This window comes from Melitaea cinxia, chromosome 16 (assembly GCF_905220565.1).
Source record: "Melitaea cinxia chromosome 16, ilMelCinx1.1, whole genome shotgun sequence".
NCBI classification, from domain to species: domain Eukaryota; kingdom Metazoa; phylum Arthropoda; class Insecta; order Lepidoptera; family Nymphalidae; genus Melitaea; species Melitaea cinxia.
Genome location: NC_059409.1, coordinates 11,174,230 through 11,201,674, shown reverse-complemented (window position 1 = coordinate 11,201,674; position 27,445 = coordinate 11,174,230). Strand labels below are relative to the sequence as shown.

At 33.6% G+C, this 27,445-nt stretch overlaps 1 protein-coding gene across 1 annotated transcript in view; it reads right to left on the bottom strand.

Moving 5' to 3' along the window:
• Positions 1–609: 609 nt before the first annotated feature.
• The window catches only part of LOC123661096 (transmembrane protein 151B-like), a 57,420-nt gene continuing 30,584 nt past the window's right edge, over positions 610–27,445 (bottom strand). Inside the window, exons 2-8 of the mRNA XM_045596098.1 lie at positions 10,706–10,854; positions 8,466–8,669; positions 4,530–4,614; positions 2,533–2,698; positions 1,882–2,005; positions 1,685–1,805; positions 610–1,599 (exon numbers count right to left, since the gene is read on the bottom strand). Coding sequence (XP_045452054.1) covers positions 697–1,599; positions 1,685–1,805; positions 1,882–2,005; positions 2,533–2,698; positions 4,530–4,614; positions 8,466–8,669; positions 10,706–10,854 — 1,752 coding nt within the window. The 3' untranslated portion in view covers positions 610–696. The remainder of the gene's footprint in view (positions 1,600–1,684; positions 1,806–1,881; positions 2,006–2,532; positions 2,699–4,529; positions 4,615–8,465; positions 8,670–10,705; positions 10,855–27,445) is intronic.

The following is a 27,445-nucleotide window of genomic DNA, read 5'->3' as shown; positions in this document are numbered from 1 at the left end:
TAACAGTAATACAAGGCACTGCCTTAAAATTACATTTATATTATACAATTTTATAAGCATATTTATGATCTTTCTTACACGGGACATTAATTATTTGTTTCAGTATTATACTAAACAAATAATTAATTCTAAACTTTAAAAAAGCCGGATTAATAAATATTATTTTACGGGTAATAAAAGTAGTTACAGTTTTAAACACGTAAATTGTATAATTTAATATTTAAAAGGACAATAACTAGGTGGTAGTGTAGTAGGCTTAAACATTTACCTTTATTTCACAACCTGTTTATGTATTCAATACATATAAAAATAATAACGTAAGAAAAAGAAAAAAGCGAATGTTTAAAAATCAGCATAAAGCCAAGGTTTCGTAAATTACACATATTCCACATATATATTTTACAGCATATTCCAGCTTCCTAAATTGAAAAGGTATATAAATTTGATGTTGATTGAAACAACTGATTTACATTTGCGTTTCATTTCGAAGCTAATAATAATCACAATAATATATAATTGGGCAAGCTTAAAGCGCATTACAATTCCGAAGCATATAAGTAACTTATTCATAGCATTATAGTTATCTATTAAAGTTATTTCATGGATTGGATTGCACCTATAATATTCTTATACGAGTTTCTATATTAACATTTTATCACACCATAAAGAGTCACTAAAATTAGACACGTAATAGCGCTATAGAGGCGTTTCTTCGCCAGACTCACTATATGGTAATCTAACTACTTTAGCGCCGGCTAATACGCCCACTCCTTCTAAACATGATCTTCTATTTGACAATACATCCTTCAAAAATGCTCTTCTGGGTCCCGCTAAGTCTGTACCAGTTATAGACCTAGTCAATTTCTTTAACGCGGGTAATTTTAAAGCTTCTTCATACGACGGCGGCTCATCAGTTGGTGTTGTTTGAGCTCGACCTCCAAATGGATCTCTTGAACACGTCGGTGACAATTCTCTTGAAAAGTATAACGTATTTTCTCCATTTCTTCTTGCTTGAGATTCTGGTATAGGTTGATAGGTAACAGTGCTATTTGTTAAATCATCCAGAATTTGTCTTGCACTTCGAGCAGATGTTAAAACCCCTGCCCAGGACCGTCTATTTTGTAATTTAGCCTCATGAGATCTAGAACTTCCAGCAATGTTATGACTTGAATAAGTTCCAGCAATGGTAACTCTAGGTCTTCTAGTAGTAGGTTCATCAAATGAAGCCGCTTTTATAGCAGGTATAGCAGCTCTCTGCTCTGTTTCGATGTCAATAAGAACACCTGCATTTGACGTATTTTCAGCGGGATCTTCTCTGAGAGCATCATCAATCCGCATTGCTTCTGAGTATGAAGGTACAATCGCACAATTACCCCTTATAGCTGCGAATAATTCAAGACTATCAACTGTGGACGCATGAGAAAGTGGAAGCGTACGAGGAGGTCTGGAAGCTGAACAAAGAATAGCACTTTGTTCATCTGCTAGTGCCCAGGAATAATTTGTAGCAGGAACAGGCGGTAAAGTATCCGATAAATGCGTATCTAAATCTAATTGTCGGCTTGGGTCTAATTCGTAGTTTGTACCGAATATTTTTGTTATCTGTAAAAACACATAATGTTATTTTTTCTTGTCTTATATATAAGATAATACAGATTGTATAACATTTGAAAATGTGTATTCTTACCGTATAATGTACATATGCGGTATTACATTCTATGATAATTCTAAGTGGCCATGATAATAGAAGACAGGAAAGTGTCCAAAATAGTAGCTGAGAAGAATACCAAGGACAACGATCTGCATCCCTTAAAACGATACTGTGATTAAAACCAAATCAAAAGTAATAAAAGGAATAGACATTAAAATCTGTTCAAAATTTACCTGTATGCCACCATATATTCCCTAAAAGAACTAACACCTATTAAATCTAGTCCTTCGCGCATTTCCATAAAGTCATCAAATCGTTCATGTTCTGCAAAAAATCTTGACCTTTGATCTTCGAATTCTATAACAAATAAGACATTTACATAATTATAAAATACTGATTGGAATTCTCCCTTAGACTTTTAACCCTCCAAAGTGTTATGTCTCAAGCTGCTAAATATTTGAACTCGCAAATGAGTTCGATCGACAACATCGCACTCATAAAGTGTTTATAAGAGTATAAGGTCAGTTAAATTTTAAAATGTGAAATCAGCTATGATCAAATTATATTGATTTGGTCCTTATATATTTTATAAGCTTAATTTTATTCTCATTTTATGAGAATAAATGCATTAAAACTTAATTTAAATGTTAAAAAATATACTGTCTGATAATTGTTTTCGTTCCAAAAAACTCCTTTGTTATCGTCTCTGTCATAACTGTCGTCATATTATAAAATTCTTTTGTTTTCAACAATGGCCTAAGCCATTGTAGGATTTTATTAATGACCACCATTTGTTTGCAGTTTAGTCGAATCGATATTGGATATCCTTATCACCTTTAAACTATGCATTAAATTATTTTTAAAGCTTTTTTATTTCTATTTACCGCTGGCAGCCTCGATGTTTGCGAAAGCGAAACCCTTGCTGAATCGAACTTTTGTGATGGGAGTTTTAGAATCTAAAACAAGATTTCTCGATGCATCTCTCTGACCACAGCAGGCATGTGCAAATGAGGTACTCGCGCTGTGCGTGTTCACTCTCTCATAGTATACCTGGCAAGAAAAATAAATAAAACCTTATACTCATTTCTACAATATCTTATTAAGAATAGATTAGTGATTTTAAACAGCACGATCAATTAAGTTATTAATAAAACATAGACCCTACAAAATCAGTAACTATGCAATAATTGATTGTACGATAAAACTGGAAAACGAATGATAGGAGTTAAAATATAAATAACAATTACCAATCTTTTGTTACTGAAACATTTGTAAAATCTATGGTATTTAGTATTCGAATGTAAGAATATGCAATGTACTGTGAAAAATGTGTCTGCATTTCTGTATTTCACTTTACGATAGCAATGACAAATGGCTTTCTCCTTTCCGTTTGTTTCAATGTATGTAAAGTGTATCGATCCGAAAGTTAACGAGTTCCTGAGGGGAAGGACGCTGAGCTGTGATATTAACATTAGAGACAATGTTAAGGTATTGAATCGATATACAATATATTCAACATAACATTTACGTTCTTTTTTTTTTAAACGAAACACGTGTTCTTCAGATAGGGAAATGAATCGGATATGAAATATTTTATGCTAAATCTGTGGTATTCATGTATCTTATTAATGTTATAATTGTGTTAAATTATATATTTTGAATTAAATTGTATTTACTTCATATATCGCTTGTAAGATTTGAGTTTCTGCGATAATTTTCTTTACCTTTGACGCTTGCTCAAGTTTACATTACCATTCTTAACATCTGATCATAAATCAGCCGTAGTATTCGATTAAACGACGAAGCGTAACGAAGTCACGTTTGTGACCCATTTTATATTTTACTTAAATTTAAAATGTATTGTTTATGAATATTACATTGGTATAATGGAAGATACATTGACCTGACCACATTAAATATATTTTTTATGTATAAGTTGAGTTTTATTATCGTATGAAAGAATATTTTTATACAGATTTGTACAAATATCATGACTATATTTGTGAATCTGAGGTTTGTTCTATCAAAGATTATATTGAAAGTATCCTGCACAATCTGTTGAGGCTTTAAGCTGTCGGTCACTGTAGAAATAAATGAAATACAGAAATGCTTGATTATAATAATCGATACACTTTGTAAGAAAATAATATTTGTTTCAAAGAAATGTTTGCGTATTTGCTTATGTTACTACAATTGCTTTATTTTTGAACATGTAATCTGTTATATGAAAGGAATAAAACTAACTAAATACTAAAGAGAGAATTTTAATGTCAATTTCACTCACGTGTTTAGTTCAGTGTTTCAATTTTACCTTATAGCCCAAGAGCCCGCGAGGACTAGACTTTCGTCATTTTAACCGACTTCAAAAAAGGAAGAGGCACTCAAATCGACTATAATTGATTTTTTGATGTACTTATGATACTTAATAACTTTTTACTGTGTGGACCGATTTCAATGATTATTTTTTCAATCAAAAGTTGCTGCGTGTCATGTGGTTTCATTCACTCATTCGTGATTTTAAAGTACTTTTCGAGTTATATCTAATAATGCACATATACGTGACTATTTTTTTTCTTTTGATCTACGTTGTATAATACTTCATAACTTTTTACTGTAGGTACCAATTTTGAAGATTCTTGTTTTAATCGAAAACTGATGCTTGTCTTGTAATTTCATTTAAAGTAATTTAGTTCTGATTACGACTTATTGAGAAATCTTTAATAACGATCAATTTTGTTGCGCTTTGATACCTGGTGTCTGCCAAAGCTACTATGAGTTAAGCTTCATTTTTTACTGTTACTTTTACCAGGGAGCATGCGCAAAAAAAAATCAGCTTTTATGAAATGACGAAAGTCTGGCCTTCCCGAGCTCTATCTGTTACCTGTGTTGTGGTGTAGGCGTCGCCGTTACGGTATCGCGTGACTTGCCGCTTCCGACGCACGTAGTGGTAGCAAATGGCTTTCCACCTGGTACAAAAATTATACATTACGTTTCTCTAAAATAGGATGCTATTATGTTAATAGAATATGCGTGTTACCAACACGAGCTCGGTGAAACATTGACCTTTTAAAATTGCTTTTAATAAAAGAGAATCATAAGTTTTTAAAGTTAAAGTTTGTTAAAAAAATTGTTAATTAGAACGCGTACCTAATTACACCATTTTTAATGTAGTTGTATTCATTATTGACATTAGTTTCTTAAGAACTTTACTGTGGAAATGGATATGTAATTGAATATATTTTAAAAACATTAATTTACAAATCGATGAGTTGAATAATAAAATGATTTTATCAATTTAATTTTACAATTAACGAATAAGAAAAAAAAATGCAAATATAAATAAGCTAAGTATACCTAGGTATATTATAATATTAAAAGTCATAAGCGTTACACAATGTTACCTAAGGAACACATGTCTACCCAGGCCTTTGGAGCCTAAGCCTCAGACTTAGCTCTGGGATCTAGGCTCCAAGAGGAGGAGTTCCTGGACTACCTGGGCGCGTCCCCCGTTTGGCGGATAGAGGAATGCCGCCTGCGTTACCGAGCCGCGGTAGGGGTCCTCGGACCCCCGCGGACCAAAATCAGGGGGTAGGGTGCGAAAGCGCATTTGAGTGCCGGGGCCTTTGGGTCACGCTCCGGTGCGAAAGCGCATAGGGGTGTCAAGGCCGTTGGGCACGTTCCTAAGGAAGGGAAGGGCCTCTGGGCTGGCCCTGGATCACCGGAAGCGTTGTCTTCCGCTCCAGGGGCGGGTCTCGATCCCGGATAACTCCGGGGCCGGGGTTGGGTCTCGGTCCCGGATCACCGGGGGCGAGTTTGCGGACTTATGGGGGTCTGCGACTCGTCTTTCGGCCCGGGACGGGACGGGTCTCGGACTCGGATCACCGGGGGCGGGTCTTGCGGACTGACGGTCTTGCCGACTCGTTCCTCGCTATATATATTTAAATTTACATACAGAATTATAAAAAAAAACATAACACAAAATAACTTAATTTATTATTCTAAATTGTAAATCTAATAAAATAAAATTATATTCATTTGTAAAACCTCGCCAAAACTCACAAACATGGACTTCAATGGCAGGCGAGCTGGACGACACCTTTGTTTACGTATTTGGCCTTATTTTCCTTTGCTACGACGGAACATTTCAATGATATATATGTATGTCCAATATGTTTGAATCAGAAACAAAAGGCTTTATTACTTGAAGTATTATTTCAGTATTTGTGGTGTTATTACAAATTGTTGTTGTTGGAAAATAAAATACGCCGTAAAAAGTGATCGTCCTCTTTATAAAGAACATATATCAGCGTTTTGGCTTGAATTGTTTGATGATTTAGGATAAAACAAGAGTTGATACACATTGTTTTATTCGGGTGCAATGCTGATACTAAATATACTACAGAATGTCTTTATTTATAGTGTGAAGCTAGCTTATAGTATGGTTATTAACATAAAAACAACAACATTCAAATATGCGTCGTTACATTACACGTTGTTACAGAATGCGTTAAAAAAATAAAGGTTCACTGCTTGTTCCCTGTAGGTGATAGCGTGATAATATGTAGCCTATATGTTGACCCAATTTTTAATGATAATCGTGCCAAATTTGAAGTAAATCCATGCAGTACTTTTTGATTTTATCCCGGACATACATACAGACAAACAGAAAAACGACAAACAGACAAACAGACAAACAGACAAAAATTCTAAAAACTATATTTTTGGCATCGATATCGATTGCAGAACAAGTATTCTTTTAAAAAAAATATTCAATGTACAGTTTTGACTGTCCTATAATTTTATTATATGTATAGATATTTTTATATCTATTTTTGTATGGTGAAGTGTCGTTTTACATTATTAATGTATTTATTATTATTAAAAAGGTGTATCTCAATATATTTTATTACTTAGCGTAATGGCATGTGTTATTGAACTTATTGAAATATAAAAATATAGGCTTGTACCAACAAATTGATCATTCTTTATTTGTGTAGGTACTCTAAGAAGTTCTACTTTTTTTCTAATATTAATTTCAAAGTTTACACTATTCAATTAAAAAGAAAAAAACCTAATTCGAATAACTCCGACGTGTAATAATGTTGACCACGAGTTAACATTATTGATCTGTTTTAAACTACCAAAACGTGAGTCGCATACAACGTAACATATAATCATTTGAAACCTTTCATCTGTTGTAAACTTTAATAAGGAGAACATGCGCGTATGAGTAACAAAAGGCTTATTTACTTGTACTTAGTGAAGTCTTTGCTAGATTCTGTACTATTCATAAATTATAAGAATATCTCCCATAATATGTAAAATTAAAAAATAAAACATGTATGTACATGTTTGGCAATACACATAATGGAAGGATTTGATACGAAAAAACCAAATGAAAATATAAATAGCTCGTTAAACATATTTAGATTTTAGTCACAAGAATAATATTGTTTATTTATTTTTTTATATTAAAGTAAATTAAGGTAATCTTATAAATAAACAATATGACACCAAACACATAAAAAATATAAGCCTCTGTTGAAGTAAAATAAGTTTGAAACAACAATTTTAACTGTAATCACAAAATTAAACGTTTCATTTATAGCTTTAGGGAAAATAGGAGTAAATTATGGAGGCTATGGTTCGGAATAATGAATTTTAAACAGAACGTCAGAACCTCACCGTAGCTATATAGAGCACTACGTACGTAGAAGTTTCCTTTTACAATATCCATGCCAAAGTTAAATACGTCAAATGATGTCTAATCGAATAAAATTGTTTTAAACGCTAAATTATGCTCATTGGTGTTTTGGACGACATTACAAGGGCTAAGTGTGACCCGCAGAGGCGCAGCGTGGTAGATTGAACTTCGACCGTTTTCCTATACGATGAAAGTGGCCTATAACAGCAGATGGAGTCTAGTCATCAGTATGTTAGATTACAATCAGTCTATAATATGACACAAAAAGCCTTGTAACCATATGACCCTTTTAAAGTCATGTCAGGCACGTCACTTCCAACATATTCATTCCAACATTTCATATTTTGTAAATTATTTCAATAAAATATTAATAGCCGTTTATTAACTAAGAACAAATTAAATAAAGCTGCTAATAACACTAAAAGCGACCATAAATAACAATAATTATATATTTTAATTGGTGTAGTTTTATATTTTTGTTTTTAAACATACTGAAAAATAAGACGATTTTTGGTGATAATATTCAATAGAATTTTTAATATTATCTAATTGTTTTTAAATATTTCTACAGGGATACATATTCTCATTTGTTTCAGGATTATAAAAAAGGCAGCAAAAACTAATCTATCAAGACATATCTCACATAAAACCTACAATGCTATGAGTCATTGTGCCTATTGCTGTGGGATTCTGTAATTACAGGCACGAGAGACCACCTAGGCTAATTTATTATTTTATTTCTATAAAACAGTAGATATTATCATTACTTTCCACGATTTTTATTATGGATATTTTTTTTGTTACATTTTATTTCATTTAAAGTTATCATCTAAAAGTTGGCGAGTTTAATTTTGGTTTTACACAGAATTATTTGCAAGTATTTAATTTCAACAATTCCTCTCATGATTATTAGTGACGAAAATAATTTGCAGGCTTTATTCAAGTCTTTAAAAATCATGCTGTAAGCAACATTTAGCTTTAATAATAAGCTTGTTTCTTCCGAGTATATTTTCTTTCCTTATTTCTACTAAATAAAAGATACCTTTACCAGGCAGGGAGACACTGAAAGGCAATATAGTTTTGACTATTTAAAAAGAAAGTTCTCGTTCTCACCAGACTCTTGGGTTAGCGTTCCTCATAGCATGTACCCTCGCGCTTACTGCTGCCACGTCCACTCTTCTCGCTAGCTGAATCCTAGCCGTGCTGTGATAGCATTCGACCAGGTATACCAAGTACAGCAGCAAAACAAAGGCGATTGGAATATATGCATAGCCAACATCACAGGGTGACTCCCGGACTATCCTCTTTATCGGGTACCTGATGGACAAAACACTGTTGATAGGTTAAAAGTTAGATGAAATGTGTGACCAAATAACTGCTAATAGTTGCATAAAAAGTACTTAGGCCAAGAGTAAGTATTTCGAGTTTTTTTTTTTGTTATAATGGACAATACCTACTTAGTCACTATGATACTTGTATGGAAGTTAATATCTCATTTTTTCCATTATCAATTTCCGACACTGCAAGTATGCAAATGCAGAAATATTAAACAGTAGTATAGTACAAAAACAAAATAGCAAAGCATATGTGTAAAGATTATTTTATCAAAGATAAAACAGCACTTGCTTTTGGGGTTCAATAAAATGAAAGAGCAATTTCAAAGTATTCTAAAGTAGTACTTTAGCTTACTACCGGGTTGTTCCTACAACTCGTTGCATGTAGCGCTAGCTTAGTGCAGTTTAATGACGCACTTAAGCGAGTCTAGTTTTCTAACTCGACATGTTATCGTCGATTACTTTGAATGGCTTGATTACATTTCATGTTTAAATTTCCCTTAGAATTAATTCTATTACTAAAACTTTATACTTAATTTTATTACGTAAGTATTATTACTACGTACCTTATTTCATTGCTTTATTATTATTATTATTATAAAATGGTTCAATTTTAAAAAAGTAATTTAGATGTTATTCCCCAATTATTAAGCAATAACACCGACTAATGTAGAAAATAACGGTCATAAAAAATAATATCATCATTCGCAATACAAAAGACTATAAAATGTTTCGGCACATTTAAAATTAGATAAATTACACGGAAGTAAAATACTTAAGCCTCGAAACGTGATTAGCATATTTTTAAATTAATTGTGTCAAGTCGAAAGCCTATGTTATTAGGTAGAAACTGCGTGTAATTCAAGTAATTATAAAATTAAATTATGTTAAAAAATTATGTTCGTTTTACATTACATTTGAAGTATCACTTTTGTATTAAACAATTAAAGATTGAAAATGGTTTTTCAACTCTACAATTTATCATTATAGATAGAATAAAGTTGTAAAGTATTACAATATCTTATGAAATAATATAAATGTTTTCCGTATCTTTATTTAATCATCTAAGTTATATACGGTAGATTCTTAAAAAATGTAAGTAGGTATATTAAGTTTATGCCTGTTTATAATCTAAGCATATTTTCCAAAAATATAAAATAAATCAAAATGAAAAAGTATAAGAAAAAATAATAAAATTTTATTTTTAGATAAACTGAGGTCGTTAAAGCTGCACAAAAAAATCCTTTTTATTATTCTTAATTATCTGCTCATTGAGAAATATTATGTCTTATATAGACGACGCGTTGGTGCAACGGTCACAGCACTGGTTTGTGGCTGTTGCGCTGGCGGTTTCGGGTCCGATACCTGCAAATGACAAACATTTGTATCGGCCATACAGATGTTTGCCATGGTCTGGGTGTTTGTGCAGTCCTTGTGGGTCTACCCACCGTGCCTCGGAGAGCACGTTAAGCCGTCGGTCCCGGTTGTTATCATGTACACCTGATAGTGATAGTTACTCATATTAGAGAACATATCCGCCAACCCGTATTGAAGCAGTATGGTGGATTAAGCTCTTTTCCCTACATGGGGAAAAAGACCTATGCCCAGCAAAGGGATATTACAGGAATGATGAGGATGAAACGTAAGCGTATGTCTTATACTGAACTGACTGTCTATACTAAAACCAGCAACTGCACTAAACTACAAAAGTATACTGAAACTTATATCCTACAGCTATTAACCTATAAACTCGTTGACGATAACTCCGTACGAACATATACACTCAGTGCTGTTATGATATTGTTATAGCAGCATAGTGCACGTTTAGAGCTAAGTTAGAATTAGCATTAAATTATACAAAGTTCGTGATACAATTGAACAATAACGTTGAATTTTTAACAACCAAGATGGTGGTATAATGCAGCCTTATCGAAGTTCTTGACTTAAATGAATCATACACTTAATTATATTACGAACAAAGGTACAATTGTTGGAAAGGAACAATTCTTGTTAACTTACGTGTTGAGATCAATGAGTTCCCTGTCAATTTCGGCCGTACTACACCAGGTTACAGACGCCAAGCAACCGACGATCATCAGCGTGAGGAGGAAGCACTTCCAGTTACCTTCTCGCCTCAGCACACCACCAATGCTTTGCTGCCGAGGATGCTGAATAAGAAATTAGAAAATTAACACATCCATTTTAAAAAGAAAAAATATTTTTATTGAATTATTTTTACATAAGTATATATTATGTCGCGGGAAAAATGTGGTAACTGAACACGTGCAAATGAGTCAGTGCGTTAACGTGTCGTATGTCTGCGTGCGTGTATATGTGTGTGTGTGTGTGTGTATGCATGTGTGTGTATGTGCGTGTGTATGTGTGTGTGGATATATGATCTTATGTTCTTGTTTCTCTGATTGATGATTTGATTTGATTTCATACTTTCTTATGTATCTATTTTTTTGATTTTTTTACTTCAAGTACGATTTAGCTTTTCGTTTATGAAATTCAAATGTAATTAATATCTAACTATATAATAAATATATTTTTATGTTATTGTATCAGTTATATGTCTTAAAGTTTTGTACTCCTTCGTTTCAAGGATAGAATAACGTAATAATATTATAGCAAAGTTATGAAGGGTCTTACATTCCATTTCAGACCCTAAACCAAAATACGATCGCAAAATCCCATGTGAGTTAAATGGAAAACACGAAATAGAATGTATTTTTATTAAGGGTTTCAATAAATATTTTATCAACCAATAGAGGCCTAAACAACTTTACCCGGGTCTAGTAAGGTATGTTTGTACTCTCCGTTGTATATGTTGACGTGAGTCGCGAAAAACGAATTTTATAGGCGTGGTCCTGTTTACACAATCTTAATAATGTGACCTGGAGACCTCCAGGAATACACACTTATGAACGAGGCTAGTGAGGTAAAATACATTTTTTACAAAAAATAATGAAATAAGTGAATAAGAGAATGAGTAAATAATTGTAAGTATATTAATATATATTATTTTAATTACTTTTACCTACGTGTTAAATAAATAAATTTTACATCATTATGAGCACTGTTTCATTGCAAATACCATTATACATAGGGTTGCCTGCTAAAAGTCTGGTTTTATTGGCGGTAGTCGAATATAAAATATAGCCTGGCCAGGAATTTTGCAGTCAACTCTTTCACGATTTATCATGAACATACTAAGGAAGATAATCATTTAATTTTTATCCATTAAGCAGATGGAGGAAGATATAGTTTATTTCGTATCTTAAACTAAAATATATTATTTTATACTTTAAAGAATATACTAATGTTCTATTCTTTAAAGTACCGTTCCCAATTGAGGTCTTACTGTTTAATTAAAATTTAAATAAAAATTGTCTCTTTACGAAGACTACAATTGTTGATTGCACACACTATTGATTTACACACAGGCCGCCTTGGAATACATTATTTGTTTTTGTATCTAATCGTTCTAAAAATTTAACCTTTAATATTATAATACACACACGTCTGTCAGACGATAGACAGACAGTTCGTACAATACGCAACTTAATACTTGTATTATATAACAACCGCAAATTTTTTTTCTCGGAAAATCTGAATAAAAATAATACAGATATAAATAAATATATGTATAATAGATTAGACTCAGGCGGGAATCCACAGCCGAATGAATAAATATGAAATAATCTGGGCATGATTTTAATTCATATACGAGCCAATTCACTAGGTCCTTTCTTGCTCGAAATTCGACACGGTTCTCTTAAGAGATTGCATATTAATCAAAATGTGTACTTGATTGTAAATCATTAATGTGTGGTACACTACTCGTATTTTAAGATTGTCCAATAAATATACCAAATTCTTAGACTTGCTAGTTCAGAAATTACAGACATTATAGCTCTCAAATAACCTAATAACTTCCAGTTATTGGGATTAGAATTTACAGAAACCTGTGTACGGACAGCTCATATCAAGCTTGTCTGCATATTTCATCTGATAGGACATAATGAAAGGAATTTCTTCTAGCAAACATGTGCGCAAGTACTAAGTACATCTAGTTGTTTAATATTGTTTATATATTATTGTAATATTATGTACATATTTTTTAATAAAATTGTATTTGTTTTTTTTTTAATAGATATTATTTTATCGCATCTCCTTTCCAAAAACAAGCTTCAATTTTTTTTTTAAAAGACTCATTAGTTTTACAAAAACTATTTACAGACAACAATTAGATGACAGTTTAAATGTGAGCGCATAAAAAAGTTATTAAGAATATAAAACAAAGAGGTTCCTTTTGTTATTACTCATATAAAGCTTATTCCCTCTTGAATATAAATGACAAAATTTTGTAGGTTCAGCTGTCGTTTGCATTGTCCATAATTAAGCGGGGAAAATATAATGGGAACATTTTCATTGGGTACTACATCTGGGAGCAAAATACGTGCCTGTTGATGACTGAAACAAAACAAAACGAATTAGTCTACTCCAAACTTTTTTTTATCCGGCTACGGCAAATTCAAAAAGAGTTAGTGAGTAGGTATAACGAGCTCTACTCAATTTTTATAGAAATAACTAGTAGGGCTACTAAAAAGCGGGTCACTTAATTTGTGATCAACGCTGACTTAATCACTAGAATATTTTGACGCTACGCTCAAATGACAGCGATGCTTATTATGTCCTCCTTATTTAGTTTTTTTATCAATTATCTTATACCACAAATACAGTACAAACAAAGCTTAAAGATTTTTTTTTCTTAGCTACTTCTTATAAATATTTTGCATAAGGTGGCACGGTCACACATGACATCAAATAGTTTAAGGTAGATACTGCTACAGATAAATTTGTATAGTGTAACAAATCATCACGTCTCTTTTAATTTTAATTTCATATAATAAATATTAGATACTGATCGCACTTTAATGCACAAATTAGAAGAACTATTTTGTATTGGATACGAGAAAATGAAGTATTTTTTGAGTTATTCTTATTAATACGTATTTAATGACTATTTTGTCGACTACCCACGTCGTATTACTTATCGATGTAAATTTAAGTATTTATTTAGAACAAAATTTTAAAGGTTATCTTGCTCCTTTCTTGAAGCCAGATAAAAATAATGCTTGCATAAAAACAGAAAACTAAAAGAATTTTCCGGTTACATTGTTATTCCAAAATTGGAAGCGAAAATAAAGAAACATTTTTAATTATTTGCGCATTAAATGTGTGTATTTAGTGTTATTTTAATCAATATATACTAGTATATATATATATATATATATATATATATATATATATATATATATATATGAATGAATGTTTGTCTGTGTGTCATTTAAAGTATCGTAAACTATGCATTTGATCATGCTATGATCTTCTGAAAAGTGTCGTGCATGAGCCCATAAAGGTTTCTGAGTTGGCACGACAAAAAAAAAACATAAAAAAAAAATAGAAAAAAAGCGTAGCAACGCGCGCAGGGTACAGCTAGTTTTATACCTATAAAAATAATTACTGGAAAATTTAGTGTATTTTTATATGGTGAGAAAATCTTATCAATATGTCTTAAATTATAATAATATTGTACACAATTAAACCTAAATTGATAAAGTATAAAATTTTGACAAAATAATTAAAAAATATTTAGGGGTGAGTTATCCTTATCATTTGGGGTATAAAAAATAGAAATTGGCCGATTCTCAGATCTGCCCGTTATGCACACAAAACTTCATTAAAATGGTCCAGCCGTTTCGGCGGAGTATGGTAACTATTCTGACACGAGAATTTTATATACAAGACATTATATAATTAAAAATGAGGAACAGCAAATTATTTATAGCCCCATATATATTTTACTTCATAATTTTATGAGATTCGTATTAATAAATTTATTACCTACATACTTCTCAAATAAAACTTTGTACGTAAAAAAGCATGAGAAAAATTTAATATTCACGATATTGAAATATTGTATGACAGAAAAGAGTTTTAATAAAATGTCTCGTACAAGCGTTGACCTGTTCGCATCGAAGTTCAAAGGACTTTGTAATTGGTGATTCATATGAGATTTATCGATTTAATGTTAGTGTTGTGCCAGATACTTAAATCTATATGTAAGTAAATATAAAAAATTACAGTCGATTCCTATTTAGGTCGACAAGAAAAATAATTAACGACACATGTCGTGAAAATGTATTTTAATTTTAGTGTTAATTATTGAAAATTTTATAAGGTTGTATAAATTACACATACATATAAGTACGTATATCTTGTTCCTTAGTGTGAACTAATAAAAAGGTAAAGGTATATTTATTTTTTATACTCAGCAGATAGAATTATAAATCATGGAATTGTAAAATTATGATGTAATTGTATTACCTTCCTATTAATGATATTTCCAAAACATTTTCATAAAAATAGTTAAGCAAAATAATACTTTATAGAATAATAAAACATTCAAAAACTTTTTAATGTGATATTATTCATTAAAAATTTTACGGAAATTGTACTCGTTGTTAGTCAAAGAGTCGCGGTCTCAGTATCCAGGTCGGTATACGCAGATTATAATTTTAATGAGCCATACCGTATATCCATATCCGTACCCATCAGAAAATATATATTTTTAACGGCGAAAATTTTTACGATCTTCACATCTCTATTTAATATCTTATTTCGAAAAGAGTTTTGTTGCTTTTCTGAAGACTAAGAAGTTTTACGAATTTTTGTTACTATAACACTAAATATTTATAAAACAATATGATTTTCTTGCGTTTTTAAAAGTCATATTAGCTAACTTTGAGATGAAATATTATTTTAATCTTCTATATATCAATATGTAAAGCAAAAACTTTGTACCTCTTTTTACGAAAATTACGCATACAGGAGTACAGAATGCTTATAATTTTTTTTTTTAATTATGCATAAAAAATACTTTAAATCGATAAAAAAAAACATTACATACACTACCATGTACTTGACACACACACGCATATATACTATTTTGTTTTTAATTATAGAAGTATAGTCTTTGAGAACAGAACCTTAATAATTTTCAAACTTATCATTTAAAATAATTACGGTCGAATTTCGACCACTGGGCGATCGCTAGTTTTAATAAATACAAAAATTTTAACAATATGTACACCGTACCGTTGTGTACCTTTTTTTTTATAAAATTCTTGCAATTTAGAAAATTTTACGTAGTAATGATTTTTTCGTACACAACATATTAAGTCAAGAGTGTGTCAGCCACCAAATTCAGCATTCTGACTGAACGAGCAAGAGGGGCGTTGCGCACTAACTCGGTTCTGCCGTGGGGTACTGCAAATAAGCTCGGTCGCTGCCTTCGTTGTAGATACCTATCGGGTACGCTCAAACCTATCCACTGCAGTATCCCTGGATTATTGACAACACCGCGGAATAATTTTAAAATATAAGTTGCCAGAGCCAGCTCTCACCTAGTCTCCAACTTGTTGTATCCAACCATGCCCAATACAAACAATGTTGGATACATCAAGGGATACAAGGGATACACGCCATAAAGCCATAAATGGTAAAGAAACCTGGTGAATTTATTTTGAATACGTTCCAGCATGAGACTGTGTTTGACTTCATGTGGAGACCATACTACCGCATTATACTCAAGCTGACTTCTTATTAGGGCATCATACAGTAAAGAGATTGCTTTGATGTTAGTGAATCCCTTAACTGTGCGAATAACAAACCCTAATCGTTTGAACGCTCTTTTGCATATATTTACGATATGCTCGCGGAATATTATTTTGGCATCAAACTGAACACCAAGATCGTGGACCGATTTCTCTCTTTTTAATAAAGTGCTATCCACCTCGTAGTCGAAATTGAGTGGTTTCTGCGCTCTGCTAAATGTTACTATGGAACATTTATCGACATTAAATTGTAACTTGTTTCTTATACTCCACTCCAGGTTGCGATTGATATCCAGCTGAAGGTGCTGGCAGTCATCTTTCCCCTTAATTGCTAGAAGCAGCATTAGGTCGTCTGCGAAAAGTAAACATTTGGCTTCGCTTACGATTTCGGGTAGATCGTTCAATCATTATTATAAATTTTAACGGCCCTAAATTACTGCCTTGGCTCACTCCCGACCTAACGAAATAAGGCTCAGAACGGTAACCCATGTACTCAACATATTGTTTTCTGTCTTTCATGTAACTTGCGAACAATTGAAGCAGCTTAGGTTTACAGCCAATTTTAGCCATCTTTAATAGCAAAATGTCGTTATCAACTAGGTCAAAAGCTTTACGAAACTCAAAGTAGGCCGCATCTACCTGTAACCCTGCATCAACGTGAGGAACCAAGTACGTCAGGACATTTAAAAGGTTACTGGTTGTGTTTCGTGCAGGTCGAAAGCCATTTTTTTTATGTCACTAGGTCGGCAAACAAGCGTACGGCTCACTTGATGGTAAGCGATTACCGTAGCTTATAGACACCTGCAACACCAGAAGTATCGCAAGCGCGTTGCCGACCCAATCCCCAATCCCCCCAGGAGCCAATCCCCAATCCCCCCAGGAGCTCTGGTCACCTTACTCACACCAACAGGAACACAATACTGCTTGAAAACAGTATTATTTTGCTGTGATCTTCTGTAAGGTCGAGGTACTACCCCAGTCGGGCTGCTCCATATTTTGAGCAGGAAATTCCTGCTGTGCCCTACCTCAGTGAAGCCATGCTGAGCATCGCACAGATACGAAGCTACTTGTTCCTTTATACTTTGCTGAATGACTGTTTCGAACACCTTCGCCGATGTAGACAGTATTGCCACAGGTCTAAAGGACTCAATAGTCGTTCTTTCATCTTTTTTAGTTATTGGATCGACACGTGTAGCCTTCCAACGTTCTGGGAAATATGAATGTTCCAGACACAAATTAAAAACTTATAACAGTGGTTCCGCGAGCACTGGGCGACAATCTTTCATCACGAATGCCGGAATACCATCAGGGCCTGCTGATCGCTTAGATTTAAGTCGTTCGAGAGCTGCGCTCACGTCACCGAGGCGCAGAGGAGCGATGTGCACGCGCACGCCGCTCGCATCATCCCCAGCCTGCGCCTCATCGACGTCCAGTCGTGCAGCCTTACTATTGTACACCGAATAGAAATATTTAGCAAATTCTATCGTACTCTCTGAATTTTAAAGGGTTACTCCATCTTTCAAAATTTTTTTGGATATCGTAGTACCCTTTTTCTTTTTAATATAATCCTAAAAAGACTTAGGATCCCTTACCATATCGTTTTGTAATCGATTCTGATAGTTAAGAAAATCGCTATGAATATCTTTTTTAATTCGCGATCTACATAAAGAAAACGCTTCGTAGTCATCTCGGGATTTCGTGATTTTGTATTTCTTATGTAGTTTAGCTTTTAATTGTATCATCATTACATCATTACAGCCTATACAGTCCACTGCTGGACATAGGCCTCCACAAGTTTACGCCAAAAATAACGCGAACTCATGTGTTTTGCATATAGTCACCACGCTGGGCAGGCGGGTTGGTGACCGCAGTACTGGCTTTGTCGCACCGAAGACGCTGCTGCCTGTCTTCAGCCTGTGTATTTCAAAGCCAGCAGTTGGATGGTTATCCCGCCATCGGTCGGCTTCTTAAGCTCCAAGGTGGTTGTGGAACCTTGTTATCCCTTAGTCGCCTCTTACGACACCCACGGGAAGAGAGGGGGTGGCTAAATTCTTTAGTGCCGTAGCCACACAGCACCCGTAGCCACACAGCACAATATAATTGTATATCCCTAATTAAATCGAATGTATACCATTTAGGATAGATAAACCTTAGATGAAGTAATTTAAGACGTATTTTATAAAAACACTCCAAAGCTTCCTTCGGCTTACTCTTTTCGTAGATTGGACCATAGTCGGCGGAAGCCAAAGAGGAATAAAATAAATTAAAATCTGTTTTACTAAAATTCCATTGTGATTCGATTTGGCTACTGCTTACCTCGCGACAGTATGTAGCAGGCCCAGGCACCCATGGCGTTTTGCGTACGCTGAGCTTCAAGTTCACCGCGAGTGGCGGATGATACAAATCTACAGGCACTAGAGCGCTGTCAGCTTCACTTACCCGTAAACCTTCACATAGCCCCGATGAACACAACACTAAGTCTAATTGTCTTTGATTGCAATTTGGTACCTTATTCATTTGAGTGAATTCGCAAAAAGACATAAAATATTCGAAATAATTGTTTACATTAACTGTGCAAGAAATTAAATTGAAATCACTTAACAAAACAATTTGTTTATATTTGACACATAATTTTTCTACTATGCTAAAGAATATCATATAGTCATCATCACTATTTTTTGGTGGTAAGTAAACGACGCAACACAAAAACAAACATCTATCCTTACGTTACACAGTCGCACAAACATTTCAAATGAACAGGTATCTATGTTGACGTCACTCGGTGTCGTCACCCGTCGCATCTGTAACCCGTGTGCAGCCACAAGAAACGCGCCGCCAAGCTTACGCCCGTCTGCTCGATCACATCTAAGTATCTAATAGCCAGGCGGCACTATTTCAGCGTCCATTATTGAATCATTACATCCTGTTTCCGAAATAGCAATTAAATCGGCATTTAAAGACTCAATATTATTACAAAAATTATTTAGCTTTGTACGAAGACCCCTCGCATTCTGGTAATAAATTTCGATAAAGGTTTCACTATTTTTAACCGACTTCCAAAAAAGAAGGAGGTTCTCAATTCGACTGTATGTATGTACTGTATTACTGGGTGGAGCGATTTCGACAAATTTTCTTTTAATCGAAAGGTGGTGTGTGCCAATTGGTCCCATTTAAATTTATTTGAGATCTAACAACTACTTTTCGAGCTATATCTAATAATGCGTTTTTACTTGACGCTTTTTTCGTCGACCTACGTTGTATTATCAAATAACTTTCTACTGGATGTACCGATTTTGATAATTATTTTTTTGTTGGAAAGGAAATATCCCAAGTTTAGTACCATGACAAGGAAACCAGGATCTGATGATGGGATCCCAGAGAAATTGATGGAAATTCTTGAAAATCCGCAATAACTTTTTACTGGGTATACCGATTTTGATAATTCTTTTTTTGTTAGAAAGGGGATATCCCTAGTTTGGTACCATGATAGGGAAACCAGGATCTGATGATGGGATCCTAGAGAAATCGAGGGAAACTTTCGAAAATCCGCAACAACTTTTTACTGGGTATACCGATTTTGATAATTTTTAATTTAATCGAAAGCTGGTGTTTATCATGTGGTCACATATAAATTTTATCGAGATCTGATAACTACTTTTTGAGTAATCTTTGATAACGCGGAGTTACTTGACTATTTTTTCGTCGATCTACGTTGTATTACTCGTCGATGTAATTGAAGTCGGTTTTTTTTTCGTTTAACGTTTTCGTTAAACACAATTATTCTGTTCCGTTACTTGATTTCCGAAACCAAATCCATTCGCTAAATTCCGTGTTTATTGGCCACACATCTGATTGACACAGCTTTTCATAAATGGATTCCGATACCGTTATAATAAACGACGCATAGTCTCCCTCTGTCTTGTGTTTAATTTTTTCAATTTTAAAATTAACTTCTGATCCACAGATTATTTTTATATGGGATGTTAATTTTTCGATTGTAGTATCTGTGGTTAATCTCCAAACGTGAAGGTGCCTCTTTTTTTCTATCCCTTTTATTTCTACTAGTTCTGTATTTTTTCCTTTCTTAACATTTTTAGTTATAGAACTTTTCGTTTTCTTGCGGATCGTAGTCCACTTAATGTCTTTATTTTTTTTCCTCCTCGTTTTTATTATTATTATTATCATTATTAATAAGCTCTAAGCTCGAGACTGCCTGTTGAGGTTGGGTGATAGATTTTAAGTCGGTGACTGCCACATTTGCTTCCACTGTTTTCGTGGCCTCACACATTTTGGTAACGCGGGTAGTCATATTTTGTTTATTCGAGTTAACGCTTTTTGTACAATTCGCTTCGGCAAAATTGGTTGAAAGATTTTTATGATTACCCGTATTTACATGTTCCGATTCGCTGTCAGTACGATTATCAAGTATTTGAGTATTATTAAGCAACAAATTTTTTCTGATAAATTTATCTTGAAATACCCTCATATTTATGCCAAGTTTTTCTAATTACGATTTAGTTAAAAAACATATTTCTTGAAGATGTTTGATGGTCTTTGCCAGCGCGTCCAATCTCATAAACACTTCTGATTTAAAACTTCTAAATTCGGCAGTCCTATCAGTGTATCAGGATCAAAGCGTGTAGCGGGCTTAGGTTTCGAACAAATGCACTCTGGACATACCCACTTTTGGGTGTATTTTTCAGAGAAAGAAATGAACTCTCCTTGCGATATTCCTAAGCACTTTAAATCGTACACTTTCCCACAAAGTTTTTTGGTACACCTCATAAGAAGCCCATCAGTAACTTGAACGCCACAAGCTTGGCAGCTATTCGACATTTTTTTTATAATTCTATATCGCAATTTAAATTAGCACACGTTAACACGTCATATCGATTTGACAGCTGACAATACAATTAATATAATACCAATAATCTAATATTCCATTTGATATATTATTATCATATCAAATAAAGGTGATATTTGTATAAACCGTTACCTGTTTAGACAAGGGAACCAAATACACTTTGATGGTAAATGTTATGTAATCGTGTCAATTTTACTTCGTTTGTCACAGGAAAGATACACCGAAAGTGTTTGAATTGCAAATGTTCACGTGAAAAGTTATTTTTGTATTAAATTGAACGTGAGGTTGGGAATTGGGACCGCAATTTGTGGTTTACCTTACGTCACAGAAGCTTTATATTTCGCTTATAAAACCAAGAATAATACCGATAAATTGTCAAACAACAAAGACAGTATTCAAATGTACATAAACTTGAAGGTTATTTTAATATCAAAGTAGTAAAAACATTGGTTAAATGTTTCTCTTTCAGCCTACACCGGCAATCTTACGAAGATCGTCGGTCCAGCGGGCCCGAGGGCGTCCCACATTGCATTTGCCAAGATGCGATCTCCACTCCGGGACACGTCTGTTCCAACGGCCATCGATTCCTACAACACAGGTGACCCACTGCCACTCCAACTTACTAATTCTGTGGGCTATGTCGGTTACTTTCGTTCTCTCGCGGATAGTCTTATTTCTAATTCTATCTTTGAGAGAAACCCCAAGCATAGCAAGAAGTTCCATTGCACATTGAGTGACTTTAAACTTGTGGACCAGTCCCTTCGTCAGTGTCCACGTCTTGGCTCCGTATTTTTACACAAGCGCAGATGACACATTACTCAAAGAATTTTGTCTTCAAGCATTGCGGAATCTTCGAAGGGAAGACTCGACGAAACCTGCCAAATGCCGCCCAGCCCAACAGAATCCTCCTATCGGCCTCTTTCTCGAAGTCGTTGCGGCCTAGTTGGATGGTATGGCCAAGGTATACATAACCCTGAACAACTTCGAGAAGAATACCATCTACCGATACCGGTCTTGGTATGACTTGGTTGTAAAACATTAATTTCGTTTTGTCTAAGTTAATACCGAGACCAACTCGTCGGGAGGACTCGTTTAGGACCCGCTTAGTATGCAATGTTTCTCTCTAAAAGAGAAAATTCATAAAAAAGATTTATGAACCTTTAGTTCGAAAATTTGAATATACGATTAAATATTATAGATAATTGTAAGTTCAATTAAAAATTAAATGTAATCAGGAGTTAGCTTACATTACATATTAATATCGCAAACCTCAATTAGTGTCTGTTGAAAAGCCAAGTACTATTTCAGTTTTCCTAAAAAGTGCTTAGCGATTCTAGTTAACCGAAATTCGTGATGGCCCAATTTAAATTCTCCTTTGTTACCATTTTCGTGCATTGGAACAAAAGATAAATTTCCAACAGTAACCTGCAACAGATTTTAGGTTGGAAAATTTTGAGGGTTTATTTATAATGACAATCGAACCACACTGCTTTAAAAAATGCAGTGACATATATAAGTTTTAATAAAATAATTTTTAACAAAAAAAAAACCGACTTCAAAAAGGAAACTAAAAAGTGAAAAATAAATTTACTTAGTACAAAGTAATTCGTATTTTGATTTAGTTAATCAGTGATTAAATGATTAAATAAATATTTTATAATTTTGAAGTCGGTGCCAAGTAAAACAATAACTACTCTAGTATCTACTCGTAAGTTGTATTCAGTTTTCTTTCATAATTTGTTTCATTGACTATTAGGTTGAATACTGTTATTATTCTGTTATTGTTTTAACATATCTAATAATATTTTTTGTACTTGTTTGTTGTGTGTGTGTGTTGTTTGTATTTGTTATTGTAGCCAGGTTGTTGTAGTATTTACTTGGCACCAACTTCAAAATTATAAAATATTTATTTAATCATTTCTGATTAACTAAATCAAAATACGAATTACTTTGTATTAAGTAAATTTATTTTTCACTTTTTAGTTTCCTTTTTGAAGTCGGTTTTTTTTTTGTTAAAAATTATTTTATTTTACAATTTTTAGTGATGGGTAGACTTAACAAGGATGCTTTTTCTCTTATGTCGGGGGTTCGGAAACATACACAATACACAAGCACAAACACTCAGATCATGACAAACATCTATATGGCCAATACATATGTCTGTCGTGCGCGGGGATTGAATCCACTAACGCCAGCGCAACAGCCGGTGCTGTGACCGCTGCGCTAACGCGTCGACATACTATAAATAAATAAATAATAAATAATAAATCTACACAATGATGACTATGAGTAAAGTTTGCTATCAGGTGTACGTAATAACAACCGGGACTGACAGCCTAGCGTGTTCTCCGAGGCTAGGTTGGGAGAACCACAAGGATTAACAACTAGACCGAAAATAAATATTTGTGTAAACATAAATATCCACTCCGAGCGGGAATAGAACCCGCGATCGTCGGTGTTTAGACGCCGCCGACACGGCACATGCACCATTATATCAAAGATGTCGTCAAACAGCAAAAGGTAACTGCTGTAAATTGTTGAGAAATTCCCTCGAGTGTTTATGGGCTCCATCATCAAACCTGGTCCTGCGACACAGATGATCACGCAGCAGGTAATTGCTATAAGTCGTTGAAGAGTACCCTCGACTATCTTTCGTCTCCATCATCAGACTGAAATGGCACTTATAACTCATATATATGCAAAGTTCTCATCAATAGAAACGAATTAAGTTCAAACAGCAGGTAATTGCTATAAATCGTTAAAGAATTCTCTCGACTATCTTTCGTCTTCATCATCAGACTTTAATGGCACTTGTAACTCATATAGGTGCAAAGTTCTCATCAATAGAAACGAATTAAGTTCAAACAGCAGGTAATTGCTATAAGTTGTTGAAAAGTTCCCTCGACTATCTTTCGTCTCCATCATCAGACTTTAATGGCACTTGTAACTCATATAGGTGCAAAGTTCTCAACAATAGAAACGAATTAAGTTCAAACAACAGGTAATTGCTATAGGTCGTTGAAGAGTACCCTCGACTATCTTTCGTCTCCATCATCAGACTATAATGGCACTTGTAACTCATATAGATGCAAAGTTCTCATCAATAGAAACGAATTAAGTTCAAACAGCAGGTAATTGCTATAAGTCGTTGAAGAGTACCCTCGACTATCTTTCGTCTCCATCATCAGACTGAAATGGCACTTATAACTCATATATATGCAAAGTTCTCATCAATAGAAACGAATTAAGTTCAAACAGCAGGTAATTGCTATAAATCGTTAAAGAGTTCCCTCGACTAACTTTTGTCTCCATCATCAGACTGTAATGGCACTTATAACTCATACACGTGCAAAGTTCTCATCAATAAAAACGAATTAAGTTCAAAAAGCAGGTAATTGCTATAAATTGTTGAAGAGTTCCCTCGACTATCTTTCTTCTCCATCATCAGATCGACTCCAGACCTTTATTAAATAGTAGTGTTTTATAGTACTTAATGAAAACATGATTAAATTTACTAGTCACCCTTACGATTTTTGAAAGTTTCCCTCGATTTCTCTGGGATCCCATCATCAAATCCTGGTTTCCTTATCATGGTACCAAACTATGAATATCTCCTTTCCAACAAAAAAAGAATTATCCAAATCGGTTCATAAACGAAGAAGTTTATTTATTTATTTATTTATTTATTTATTCGAAAACCAACAGCGTTACAATTCGTATATATATGACATTTAACACAATACTAACAATAATAAGGCCAGTAATAGGTTTTCCTATCTATACATCTTAGTACTGTTACAAAAGGGCAGTATTAAGAGCCGATATTAAAACGACTTAAAAAATAAAACAAAATTAAGTTAATAGGATAGCCACGTAAATGATAGTAACATAAAAGATACATGACCCATCACACTAAGCATCAAAGACTAACAACAAGACGTAGAATAAGTACAGTGAGTCCAAACGTATACAAATAGCCAATGTAACATAATTTTTATATATACTTAACAAAAGACATTGCAATTCCATTCATCTGTATAGATAACAAAACTTTGTAGTATATAACAAACACAACAACATCTACATGCAGACTTATAACTTGAATGTAGCTATTACATTTATTACGTTTATAATGATTGCATATGAGATTCCTAATTTACTCTTTAATTTTTTTTATTAAACTTTTTTTTAATTGAGATTTCGACTTTACGAAAATATCCATATTCATACACATCTCATTAAACAGACGTGGCAGTCTAGACAGAACAGAATTGGCTGAGTAATTGGTACTACATTTGGTCACATATAGGAGTGGTGTATGTCGGGTACGACGCTTGGGTGCACAATATGATATTGCTCCTACAAGCTCGGGACAATCCACGCGGCCGTGGACAATGTCATACAATAAAGAAAGACTAAGCATTTTGCGACGTTCCTCCAGTGTTAGAAGATTATTTAGGTGACAATTCTCAGAATAAGATAGGGACGGTTGTCGACTTCGGTACAGAATGTGTTTGATAAATTTTTTTTGGATCCTTTCAAGACGATCAATATAAATTTTATATTGTGGGGATGTGGATAGGACACGCATACTCGAGAACACTTCGTACATACGAGATATAAACAGTTATAATCGCATTCATTTCATCAAAAGGCCTACATGCGCGCAGAACGAATCCTAGATTTTTTAAAGCTTTTTGCGTGATTATTGAGTTGTGAAGCGAGTATGTCATTTTACTATCAAAATACACACCAAGGTCCCTTATGTGGTTAGTACGATCAATTATTTTACCATCAAAATGATAGAAGAAATTTATAGGATTCAATTTACGCGTGAACGTCATGCACTGGCATTTTTCAATGTTGACATTTATCTTATTATGTGCGTAGTACGCATAAAGTGAATTCAAATCCGATTGCAAACGATAGCAATCTTTCAGGCTTTTTATTTTTATGTATACTTTTTTATCATCGGCATACATCAGATTTTTGGAATGCTTTAAGCAGGTCGATATGTCAAATAGGTAGGAGTTATACAATAGAGGTCCCAAGTGCGATCCCTGAGGGACACCTGTAGGTATTTTAGTGAAGTTAGATTTGAAACCACCTACTACGACTGCCTGTGAACGATTAGTAAGATAGGATTTTATCCACCTTAGCAAATCCCCATGTATTCCCAACCTCTGTAGTTTGTATAGAAGTATCTCGTGATCCACACGGTCGGAAGCCTTCTCAAAATCGGTGTAGATAACATCCACTTGACCGCCCTTCTCCATATTAGATAGTACAAATTCCAAAAAACATGTAAGATTGGTGATCGTCGAACGTCTTTTGAGAAATCCATGTTGGTTATTAGGTATGCTTTTAACGATGACGGGATATATAGCATCATATACACATTTCTCGAATATTTTACCTATTGTATTTAGTATAGATATACCTCTGTAATTCTTGATTTCTACCTTAGAGCCTTTTTTGTGAATAGGAACTATATGTGCTTTTTTCCAAACACTGGGAAATACGCCTTCTTTTAGAGATTTATTAAATATAAAAGTAATTGGGGCTGATAGCTATTTAGCACATTCACGCCAAAACAGTGAAGGATCTCCGAACTAATCAGGAAGTTATCTCCGAACATACATAAAAAAAAAATATATATATACGGTCGAATTGAGTAACCTCCTCCTTTTTTTGAAGTCGGTTAAAAATAAAGGTAAAGATGATTCAGTAATTTCTTAATTTATTTCTTAATTCTTTAATTTATTATTTATTTTTTTAATACAAACCATTATACTTGTGCTCTTGATAAATGTTAATTATTTATATCTGTAATAAATTGCTGAAGAAGCATTGTTCGTATGTGAATTGGTTTATGAAAGAGTAATTGCTCAATCGTTAGTCTTAACAAAGAAAAAAATGCTTGTTGAAAATGCCGAGTGGAATGATGACCACATGCGGTAGTGTAACGTACTACTACATACTGTACTTTTTTGTAAAAATTTGTATCCAGCACATCTAGTAAATCCTTTTATCCTTATTTAAGATACAGTTGTGATGATTAGTCTTGCCAGTGACTTATCTTGTCTTATTGTACTTACTATGTTACAACATTTTTTATTGAATTGGTGCTATCACAATGCTGTAAGTTAATTTTGTATTAACGTGATGAATACAAATTTTTGATAAATAAATATATTGTAGAAATTTACTAAA